Here is a 12,977-nt window from a genome sequence, read left to right on the forward strand (position 1 = left end):
ACCAGAATTGACACTAAGTAAGATTTAGATTTATGTTCACTCTGAAACTTGGGAAAAGCAACAAAATGCATCATGTAATGCTGAAGGGTCTGTGATACGAAGTTACATGTGATGTCAGAACACAACATATTCCAAGGATAAAAGTACAGAAACACTGATTACAACTATCTCTGTCAAATACAAGAAAAGTTAACGGGGACATTTAGCTTGTTAAAAATCAGGTTGGGTATATCATTTCCAACCTGGTTAAAAGGGTTTGAAGAAAAAAAAAAGACCAGATCCCTAACTAGTAGAAGACAACCTGCTAGTCAAAGACAGACAACTCCTGAAAGAGTGTGTGGGTGAAGGGTAAACTAATGAGCATACACAGTGAGACTTTTAGATGAAGGGCTTCCTGACAAGAAGCTCACTCTAAAGCTTTCAGTTGCTAGGAAGAGAGCTGGGGCTAGCACTGCTACTAAGATGCTGTACTTGGATGACTCCTTTCATTTCAGCTTCCAGCTCACAGGTTTCTGACAATGGGACGCTTCCCTATTCTCTGCATGTTGAAAGCATCGGGTAATTTCTCGGTCTCTTCTCGTTCTTCATCCTAACTCCAACCCTACAGCCCTAGTTGTTGCAGAGAGAAGATAGAAGGGTCTTTGCTGGTTTCTCCTTTCCACCATCTCCATTTTTAGGTCCTTCCTGCTGCACAGCTTTCCAAAAGAGTAGCAAGGTGAAACTGACATCCTGAACAGCGAAAGTGAAGCCGAACAGAATCATTAATTGTATTTGTCGTTGCATGCCAAAGCCATGAGAATCAGCAGTGGCACTAGATATGCCTGTCTAAAGACTCAGGAATAGCAGACTGTACCATTCTCTTTTTCCAATATTTAACACTTTTATAGCTTTCTACAACCATTCAATAGATAAAACAGACAACACCTCATCCACAGATCTCAAAACACTTTGTAAGGTGGGTAACCACTATTATCTTCCATGCTCGGTAAAGAAACTAAGGCACAGAAGTTAAGTGATTTGGCCAAAAGCACAAAGGCACTTACTAGCACAGATTAGAATGTAGGAGGCCTTTGCCTTGAAAAACTATGTTTCTATCCACAAGAACGTGTTCATTCTCACACAGTGAAGCCACCGCCCTTCCATAAGGCCACAAGCCAGATTAGCTGCTTAGCTGGGAAGCGGCTCATTGCAGGCACCTGACTGGCAACCGGTGTGAGTGGAAAAAGCTGGTGAAAGCTCTAGGAACCACCTCCAACAGTCAGGTGCCCAGCTCCCAATCCCATCATGCATCTACTCAGGGGTTTCCATTTAAAATGAAGGGACCCCATGGCAATGGGTTTCACATACCACAGAGACCAGCCACGAGCTGAAGTATGTGGCACCATGAACTGTTACTATTTCAAGGGGAAGCAACAGAACCCAATCCAAACAAACAAACAAAAAACAATGCATCTGCTGGAAGAAACCTTCAATCCTAGCAATCATTTCTATCAGTTTAGGATTCTCTTCTAAAACCATGAGGCCTTGTCGCAAGATCAGCCCAGGATGGGATTGTGAGGAAAGAACCCAAGACAAAGCCTGGGATGCAATTGGATAGCCACAAAGAGGGGGTACTTATATACCACATTAAACAGAATAGGACTCTGCAATGAATGCTGTTGGAGGAAAAAATCTCATCTGTGTCAAGGAAATTTATTCTTCAACAAGACAAAGAATGAGAAATCCCAAATCCTCTTCTGAATGTAAAGTGATATGCTTTACACATATGCTCACCACCATATACTCTAAGTGTAGAAGACAACACACTATACGAGCAGTCTATCCAAGGATATAAGAAATTGCGCAAAGTTTACTGTATGGCCAATGGCATTTTTTCCAATCCAGACAAACTAATGGTCATTGATAGACACAAATGCATTTCTTCATTTGATTAAAGTGATTTTTTTTCTTTTCCCAACAACAAGGTAATATAAAAGTGAAATATGAAATTGCATGCGGAATTCATTTTTAATGAGTATATTTCTGTAGTAAACAGGTCATAACTGATGCATCACAACTATTAAAATATTTTATACATTTTACTGCCTCAAAACAAGTTTAATTCAGTCCGACGGTAAAATATCCTTTTTTCCATGTTAAAAAAACAAACAGCCAAATATACATGGACATAAGTCAAATTTTAAGTAGATTTCTGTGTAATTATAATACTTCGTTAAAATATTAACCACAGTATATTCTGAGTAAAAACTTTATTTCCATATATCTAATTACATATAGTCTAGAAAATTTTAACATGTGAACTAAAAAACCCTTTCAAATTACCTTACCTTGTAGTTTATCACAAACATGCTTTGGAGGAAATTAACTCATTAATTTCAGTGAGTAATTTGTTTATCCTTCCTTTGACAAAAGTGTCATTTTAAAAGTGAATATTCTGTTGTGGAAACTAAAAAGCCACCACAACAAACTCCAAAGAATATCATGTGAAAGTAACAGACACCCCTAAAAGCTGGACACTATTTCAACAGACTCTCTTCGCACGCTAACAATGTTCTAAAACACCAACAAAAACACTCTGCCTTTTTCCCCAAACCTGGTGAAACTCATTTTTAAAAAGTCCTGAAGTAAAACCTCAAATTACAGCTTTCATTCAATAGAAAATTTGATCTTGAATAATTTAAAGAAAACCATTTTTTCACTTTTAAAAAAGAGCACAAATCCTCTGTTTTGTTATTTAATATATTTTGAGAATGCGTATATTTTACTTCATTGTTCCTATCGTTTCTTCACCTCTGGCATGCTGAATCAGGTTACATACATTGTTCCTTTGATAATCATTAATCACCCGTCTTGTCATAGCAATGAGCAGCTTTCACATTTATCATGGCTAAAACAAGAAACAACCTCCAAATAAACTGAAGACAGAAAACAGCTAGCTAGTTTCATAAAGAACCACAACAGCGTATGTCTAATTCACCTTACTGAAACTACTTAGCAAACCAATCTCTGAATAGTTTACAATTCCAGCCAACCACATTTTCCTCAATCACCAATGACTCCACCCATTTCCCTTCTAACTTTCTAAATAGTTTTATTAAGAGAGACAAGGTGGGTGAGGTAATATCTTTTATTGGACTAATTACTGTTGTCTCTCTCATCAGAAGCTGGTCCAAAAAAGATTTAACATCGTCCACCTTGTCTCTCTAATGTCCTGGAACTAACATAACTACAACTACATTGTGCAGACAACTGTATAACCTCATTATTCATAAGAGGCCTGGCAGACATTAACAATTACCATCGCAATGCATCTGACAAAGGGGGTCTTTGCCCATAAAAGCTTATGCTCCAATATATCTGTTAGTCTATAAAATGCCACAGGACTTCTCATCATTTTAACAATAACCACAACAGCCTCATTACTGCATTTTTAATTTAATGTATCTAGTTCTCATTTACAGATTTAAATCAGAGGCTAATATTTCTAGAATCAAACAGGATTTCAGATACATATTACATGCATTCAGTATACATACAATAGCAACATTAAAAAAAGAGATAAACCAGAAAATAATCACTCTCTTAAAATGGAAAAAATGTGGTTTTCACAACTCTGCTTCACAGCAAACCCCTCTCTTTCAAAGTGAATGGAAGGCACATGCAAGATTCTGAATTAACACACTTGGAAACAAATAAACTTTTTAGTCACAAAACAAGTTCAATGCTGCCATTGGCTGTGCAAGCTTTCTTACATCACCCAACTAGTATAGTCACGCTTTAGGGGTGAGAGCAATTCAGACTCTGGGCCCACACAATCCTTAAACTGGGTGCTAAGCCTGCCAACTAGGTTGTGATGCTAACAACTACGATGACATTTTCTATGATGTAGAGACCTTTTGGTGAGGAACTAGACAGAGATTATCAGTGGCTGATCTATATTATGGGGGCTACAAGTGGCACAGCTACAGACCGACAGCTATACAGCTGTAACCCGTAACTGTGGCACATGCAGGTTCAGAGACAGATGAAAAGTATTCCACTTGGAAAAAAACAATCAGTTTCACACATACTAAGTGGGAGCTTGGGATCATAGGGTATCACAAGCTAAATATGAGTAAACAGTGTAACAGTGTTGCAAAAAAAAGAAAACATCATCGTGGAATGTATTAGCAGGAGTGTTATAAGCAAGGCAAGACGTAATTCTTCTCAGTAGGCCTCAATTGGGTATACTGTCCAATTCCGTGTGCCACATTTCAGGAAAAATGTGGACAAATTAGAGAAGGTCCACAGAAGAGCAACAAAAACGACTCAACGTCTGGAAAACACGACCTATGAGAGAATATTGTTAAATTTGTATTTGCTTTGTCTGGAGAAGGGAAAACTGAGGGTGTGACATGACAATAGCTTCCAAGTACATAAAAGGCTTCTACAAAAAGGAAGAAGAAAAGGTTATGCTTAACTTTGGAGGACAGAACAAAAAGCAATTGGGTTAAATTGCAGCAAAGGCAGTTTGAGTTGGACATTGGGAAAACCTTCCTGTCACGGTGGTTAAACATTGGCATTTATTATCTAGGGTGGGTGTGGAATCCCTGTCACTGAAGATTTTTAAGAGCAAATTAGACAAACACCTGTCTGAGATACTGTAGATCACTGGCTCTCAACGAGGGGTACCTCTACCCCTTGGGGTGCTCAGAGATGTTCCAGAGGGTATATCAACTCAGCTAGCTATTTGCCTAGTTTTTACAAGCGTCTACATAAAAAACGTGAATGAAGTGGACAAAAACAAATTTAATACAATGGCTTGTTTGTACAGCTCTGTGTTTTACACATCCGTTAATTCAAAATTTTCTTGTAATTCTATTGATCACTGTCCAGTGATGTTTGTATAAAAATATATACCTAGGTATGTTCCTGTAGGCGTAAGAATTGGACTTATTTTATGTTCATCTGATTTTTTATTTATCCTTTTTGCACAGTTATAAGTATGATGGCAAGTTTGTTGCCTATAGGCAATTTCTTCCAAACAACCGGTTATGATTAAGTTGTTCAAACAAATGTGTTGCAACGGTAGAAAAAAATTGTGTGTGTCTGAAAATTGTAGGTGCTGGGGGTACTGAGGTTTTTTTTGTTTGCTTTTTTTTTTTTTTTTTTTTTTAATAAAGCTTGTGAAACCCTGGCATAGGTAGTATTTAGTCCTGCCTTGAGTGCAGGGGACTGGACTAGAAGACCTACAGAGGTCTCTTCCAGTTCTATGATTTTGTCTTTTAGCACAGAAAGGGGTTTAGGGACACGTGCACATGGGCATGGGCATGGGCATGCACATATCCTGTGTGCTTTGGGAAAGCGGAAGTGAAGGTATACAGAGTTTCTCATCATCTTTTGCATTTATACTTTTAGCCTGCTAAATTCCTTCAGCGCTGCCTATCCAAAAACGAATGCCAGCGTCCAAATTAAAATCATCCACGCCCTTTAAAATTGCTTAACACTCCAGAGAGGGACAGCCAGAAAACACTATCCATCTTCCACCTATTAACTATTTGACATGAAACTATGGAATACTTGAACTGCACAGTACTTTAGATTTTCTCAGTGCTGTCACCCAGACACTTCTACTGTAGTTTAAACACACAAGAACTTCATCTGACCATTAAAACAAATAACTTATGCTTTTTAAAATAAATAAGCATGCTACTTCCAGTGCACCATTGATGCTCTATAGCAAAATCTGCAAGTTTAGTTTTACCTCGACTGCAACCGCATGACATTTTAAAATAGTCTTCACATATTACGAAACATGCACACACACAGACCATTCAGAAGTGGACAATGCTGATGCAGTATTTGAAGAAGGGAGCATTCAAATATTTTATTAATCTCAACAAGGACCACCCTTTTAAATTCACAAACATTATTTTTAAAATAGGAAACATTTTACAATGAACACGAGCAATCGTTTTATACTGCATTTATATTATACTGCTCTATGCACCATCAACTTTAAAGATCACAAAGAGGGATAATCAAAAATTGCCAGGCTTAATCCTGATTTAACCTCACCCTTAATTATCAAAAATGGTTAAGCACTTACCATAATGTGATTGAAATGCCTGTGGTTTTACGACCTGATTACAGTGGTTACACATCACCAAATAGAAATCATCATGAGCCGGGCAAAGACCAAATATTGGCATATCTAAAACAAAAAGACAAAGGGCATATCTCTCAGCTGCTTACAATTACCAAAAAATAACTGTTAGAGGACCATATGATGCTATGACTGAACTATCACCGAAAGCACATTTCAATGCATTCTGAAAGCGAGAAAAAAGAATGCTTAATACAATAGTTGGGATAGTGTTGAAATATTACGAACAGCACATATTTTCCTTTCAAGCTAAGTATAAAATAAAACTGTTGCTTGTACACTCTAAACAGACATCTGATGTAGGAATGACTATTTCACACCCTCTTTAAAGATAATAAAAATCATTATATTTTGATGATCTACAACATCAAATGTTTTACCAATTCAGAAAACAGCTTAAGTTCTATTCCACTTTCTTCAAACAAACTCTAAAATGAAGGCTGTTCTGTATTTAAAATTTTGTAACTATTTTTGAGTCATTTACCAGGCAGTATTATGTGTCTAATGGTCTTATTTGTTTACCAGTGCATTATATTCCAGCCATCTGGTACCAGAGATCTGTGTAGCAGGGATAAGAGGGTGAAAGAGATAAGAGTGTGTCAGAGAGTATGTCCATTTCAATGACAAATGCACATACTTCCAGTCTTTCCAACTAAAATTAGTTTCGACAATATATTTACGAAAACCAACAATTCCTTAAAAGTACTGCTTAACCTCACACCAGTAATTTTAATGGTGTGTCTGAAACTATACTTACCACCAATTTGTAAAAATAAACCTATGAAGTATTATCCAACTATTCAGTGGTTCAAAAAAAAAAAAAAAATTTATAACTAAGGTGAAAAATACAGTCTCTCAACAATATGTGGTCTAAAGCAATCAGTAAGATTAAAAAAAAGATACATAATTTAAATTGTTAGAAGTTGTATTCTCACCTTAAAAAGCACTTAAATAAAATGTGTACATTTATATGCAAATATTAAAATATAATTAAACGTAACATGATTTTTAATTTAACATTAACTATAATGTTACATCTAAACTAACATCATATATGCCATCATGTGCCAACAATGCCCAGATGCTTTGTATATTGGACAGACTTCAAACTCTCTCAGACGAAGAGTTAATGGGCACAAAACAGATATAAAACCACTCCTGATCCACAAACCTGTCTGCCAACATATTTTAATGGAGTGGACCATTCTGTTAATGACTTAAAAGTGTGCGCCTTACTGAAGAGAAATTTTCACAACAGTCTGGAAAGAGAGGCTGCTGAACTCTTTTATATTCAAATTCAACACATTAACATCTGGTTTGAACTGGGATGGGAATTTTCTGGGTCATGATAAGGGGCTCTTTCACATACTTGGCATAATTTAATTCTTGACACACAACCCAGCCCCTCTACTCTCTGATTTGCTGACCTTGATAATTATTTTCTGATTTGTCAACCTTGATTACTATTTTTGGTTCCCTGTGCCTTAAATATTGAGTCTGTGTTCTGGTCTGGCTATGGTCTGAAGAAGTGGGTCTGTCCCAAGAAAGCTCACCACCTAATAAATTATTTTGTTATTCTTTCAAGTGCTATTTGACTGCTTTTTTGTTTTGATAGTATATAGACTAGCACGGCTTTCTCGCTGTTACTATAATGTCACAATTTTTGAACATTAACATGTGTCATGGATACTAACATATTTCATACATTTTTCAGGAATAATACATTCTGGTATTAAGCAAAATTTGAATTGTGTAAAAAATTTAATTTGTTTTTATAGCATGTGGTCCTTTTCTGTGGAAATGAATATGGCCATGATCCTGCAAAATCATCTACATGTGCAGATCTCCATACTCTTTCAGAAACACAGCTTAAACCAGACTCTCCACAGATCACCTGCCAGAATTAGGGCCTACCTTTCTAATAAGATATGTTACGTTCAAATGAAAGGTTTATATTTTTCTTTTAAAAAAAAAAACCCCAAAACACACACCCTTTAACTTTTTTAAACGTTAATCTGAATTTAAGATTAATATTATATAAAATGCTCCTCCCCACAATGGCTGCCACTGAAATAATTTGTTTTTACAGATGTGGCTAAATTGAACACAGACTGAATATGAATGCTATACGTCACATCTATAATCATCTATTTTATTTATTTTTCTCTCATATATTTAAATTTTAAGTGCCTTTCTGAATCACAGCTTCTTATACAGAAATTGAAATTAAATTAAAAGTTATATATTAATAGCACAATTGTAATTTGATACAGGTCAGAGTCAACCATTTTATAATGCGAGCAAATATCAAGTCTAGCTTTCCATAAATAATTTAGGATATGTCATTAAAGAAATATTTGGTAAAACATCAATAGATGGCATTTAAAAGTATTGTAAACTGGGAAAAGCACAAGTAAGTACACAACATATAATAAACCAAGGGACAGACTAGTTAAATAAAGTCATTTTCCAACACCTGAAGTCCCTAATAAATATGATAAGACAGCAAGAACTTCCTGACATGGGAGAAAAAACACAAAACATTGAGGGAGCACTTTAAAGACTAACAAAATAATTTATTGGGTGATGAGCTTTCATGGGACAGATCCACTTCTTCAGATCATAGACATACCAGAACAGACTTAATATATAAAGCACAGAGGTCCAAAAACTGTTATCAAGGTTGACAACTCAGAAAAATTGTTTTGCCAACCTTGATTTGTTAACCTTGATAACAATTTTTGGACTTCTGTGCTTTACATATTGAGTCTGTTCTGGTATGGCTATGATATGAAGAAGTGGGTCTGTCCCATAAAAGCTCATCACCTAATTAATTGTTTTGCTAGTCTTTAAAGGGCTACTTGACTGCTTTTTTTTTTTTTTTGATAGAATATAGACTAACACGGCTCTCTCTCTGTCACTATTCTTCCTGACAGTACTTTGAGACACCATCGTTATATTTAAGAGTACTCTTTTGAATACATAGGAAAGATCAAGGTGTAGTTTCAAATACATGTAAGTTAGCTGCCTGTCTCAAGGTTCATTAGAAAATTTTCCACAAGTTTCAGTTTATTCCTGTATCACTTTCAAATTCCAGGGCAGTTTTTCAATAATGTGGGCACTCCTTCTTCAGATTGTTCCTGTGCAGAACATATGGAAGGAATATATATATATATATATATATATATATAAGTAACATTTGGAACAAATTAGTTTTATCAATAGGAGGGGAAAACAAGCACAGGACATACTTTTCCAGAGTGAGTACATAACACTCCTGGTCTACTGCACTAACATCTATCTTGGGGTTTTATGTTGCTGCCAATTAGCATAACACCTCAGTGCCTTCCAATAGCAGCATCCCTAGTGAACTTCATGAAACCTCTGCCTCTTCTCTGCTTGAGAGCAAAACTGTTTTAGAACATGTTTGTTTTTTCCACCCCCCACCCTCTTTTGGAGGACCTGGGCAGGGAGTGGTATCTGGAAAGACCAGTGCTGTGTTATTCTTGCTCTGGCATCAGGACTTTTTTGAGGAGAAAGGTTCTGGGCACTTCCTAAAGACAGATTCTGGATTCACATAATTATTTCCACATTCATGTATTCAACTGTGAAAGTTTCTTCCATAGCTGGATCCCCTTGGCCAAAACTACTTTGTCCCAGCAATCTGCATCGCATCTTGGAATATGTGACAGCACTGCCTCAGAGGAGCACAAATGTCACAGTGTGTCACCAACTGACTTTCAGTCTTTAATATAGCACAGGCCGCCCAATGATTATCTTCTCTGAAGATTAGGACTTAAAATGGCATCTACAGGACTTCACCACATATCCTAGGTATTCAAAGTGAACTAACACTACCACCCTAAACAGAGTCCCAATATTCAGTATGAGTAACCTTTATAGACTCACAGAAATGTAGTACTGGCAGAGGCATTATAAAGTCACTATGTATAACCCCCTGCTCTGAGACAGGAGCAAGTAAACTTACACCATCCCCGACAGGTGTTTGTTTAACCTATTCTTAAAAATCTCCAATTATGGGGATCCCACAACTCCCCTGGTAACCCTACTGCAGAACTTAACTACCTTTACAGGAACAGCTTTTCCTAAATTTGCTAGGCTAAACCCCCCTTGCTGCAGATCAAGCACATTCCTTCTTATCCTACCTTCAGTGGACATGGAGAACTACTGACACCCATCCTTTTTATAACAACCCATAACGTATATGTAGACTCTTACTGGATCCCCTCTAAAGTCTTCTTTTCTCATCATTAAACATGCCCTCTTGTTTTTAACCTTTGTCACACATCAAGTTTTCTAAATCTTGTATCATTTTTGTTACCGTCACCTGGACTCTCCAATTTGTCCATTTCCTGAAGAGTTGCATCCAGAACTGGACACAACACACCAGCTGAGGCCTCACCAGTGCAGGACAGATTACCTCCTGTGTCTTACACACAACACTCCTGTTAACACAGCCCAGTGTGTCATCAGTCTTTGTTCCAAATCAATCACTTTGTTGACTCATGTTCCATTTGTGATCCACTATAACTCCCACGTATTTTTTCCGCAGCTGGTGTACTCAGCAAATTTTAAGAGTATGTTCTTCACTCCATTATCCAAGTTACTGATGACAACCAATAATGAGTCCCAGGGCTGGCCCCTGCAGGGCTCCACTAGATATGCTCTCCCACTATGACAATAAGCCATTGATAACTGCTCTTAGAATAGAATCTTTCTACCAGCTGTGCACCCATCTTACAGTAGTTTGATCTAGACTGCATTTCCCTGCTTTGCTTCTGAAAATTTCATGTAGCATTGTTTCAAAATCCTTACTAAAAATCAAGATGTGTCACCTCCACTGCTTCCTCCTATCCACTAGACCAGTTACACCATTAAAGAAAAAAAATTATTGTATATGAATTGTCCTTCACAATCATAGCATATTTACTTCCTCAATATTGGATACTATTGACAGAATGCTCACTTCTCTGCAAGGTGATCAGATTACAAACTCCACGTTAGCTGTTCTTCCTTTTGATCTCACAGAAGCACACATGCTTGCTGCAACTTCGTTCTGTTCCATCTGTTCATTCTTTTGAGGGGAAAAAAAGGACACTGAAATATACCCCCTTAGAGCAGAACTTCCATCACTCAGAGAGCAGAGTTTTGTGAATTTCAATACACTCATTGCTCACAAGAGCAAAGCAAAAATGTACAGAAGAGGGACTGTGCTATGTGAAATTAATACAGCTGATGGTGTAGGAATTAGGTCCTGACACAGTCTCTTTTGCAATGGCATGTTAAATTCAAAAATATGCTTAAAAACTACACAACAATCTATACATTTAGATAAACCTTATACCCAGAACTTTCTTCTTCTAAAGTAGACTATTCTGTGATGTTTTTGTGGGATAACATCACATGGAAGTTAGCTGGGTTATGGCGTACAGTGGACTGCCCACTAAAGGGTAAGGAGGGGCATGTGCTAACAAACCCGAGTGAACAGCTGACTAGATGGAAGGAACACTTTGAAGTGCTACTGAATTGCCCTACCCAGGTGGAACCTCCCGAGTTACTACCTGCAAATGTATCTCTACAAATTAACAGCATCAGACCCACAAAAGAAGAAATCAGAAAAAAACATTGTCCATCTGAAGAGTGGAAAAGTACCTGGTTCACACAACATCCCTGCAGAAGCAATCAAGACAGGTAGTGAGTCAACATTAGGTATAATCTATTTGGGAAAATTTGGAACAGTGAGGAGATCCCACGAGACAGGAAACATGGCTACCTTATCAAGCTTCCAAAGAAGGAATGCAAGAACTGGAGGGGCATCATGTTGCTGTCTATTCCAGGAAAAGTTTTCAGCAGGATTCTCGGAGAGAATGAAGACAGAAATTTATAGACAGATCAGGGAAGAACAGGCTGGTTTCTGAAGCACAAGATTTTGTATTGAGCAAATACCAACTCTCAGAGTGATCACAGAACCACAGCTTGAGAGAAGCCACCACCTGTACACACCCTTCATAGACTTCAAAAAAGCCTTAAACAGCATTGATAGATACACTTTGTGGAAATTACTGCAACACCATGGCTTCTCCATCCAAAAATTATTAACCTGACCCGTTCAATGTATGAATCCTTGACGTGCCAAGCTGTTCACAATCGTGTCTTGACAGAATCTCTCAGCATACTCTCAGGAGTGCAACAAGGGTGCCTATTGTCACCTTTCCTGTTCTTGATCACAACTGACTGACTTATTCACAAGACAACAGCTGGCCATCCATGAGACATTCAATGGACACTTTTCGAACAGCTAGAGGACATTGATTTTGCTGTTGATGTGGTCCTCCATTCACACTGATGTGAAAGCATGGAAGAAAAGATCACAACGCTAGACAAAACTAACGCTATGCCTGGACTGTGCATTAACAAGGGAAAGACCAAGACGATGATCAACCAGTTCAACACCACCACCATCACACTGGGAGGGAATGCCCCGGAAGATGTGGAGCAGTTCACTTATTTGGGAAGTATTATGGGCATAGATGGAGGAACAAATAAGGATATCATTGCCAGGACAGGGAAAGCAACAGCTGCATTCTAGACTCTATATATGGAGTTCACATATAATACCTGTAAAACAAAACTGTGAATCTTAAACATAAAATGTAAACAGTGTGCTCTTGTAGGGATTCGAGACCTGGAGTACTAAAAAGTCTTTAAATCACAAGCTACAGGCATTCATTAACAGATGACTCAGGTACATACATCCTTCACATCAAATGGAAAGAGTTTGTCACAACTGAGGAGATTTGGAACAGGGTAG

General features: G+C 37.5%; 1 protein-coding gene across 7 annotated transcripts in view; it reads right to left on the reverse strand.

Annotated features, from left to right (window-relative positions):
- ATXN7 (ataxin 7) overlaps nt 1-12,977 on the reverse strand; it is a 148,980-nt gene that overhangs the window by 54,224 nt on the left and 81,779 nt on the right. For 6 of the 7 annotated variants that reach the window (XM_075004944.1, XM_075004943.1, XM_075004947.1 and 3 more), the window contains one exon: nt 6,089-6,193. The exons of the other annotated variant lie outside the window; for it this stretch is intronic. In XM_075004944.1, coding sequence (XP_074861045.1) covers nt 6,089-6,193 — 105 coding nt within the window. The remainder of the gene's footprint in view (nt 1-6,088; nt 6,194-12,977) is intronic. 7 annotated transcript variants of the gene reach the window in all.

Source organism: Carettochelys insculpta, chromosome 11, assembly GCF_033958435.1.
Source record: "Carettochelys insculpta isolate YL-2023 chromosome 11, ASM3395843v1, whole genome shotgun sequence".
Taxonomy (NCBI): domain Eukaryota; kingdom Metazoa; phylum Chordata; order Testudines; family Carettochelyidae; genus Carettochelys; species Carettochelys insculpta.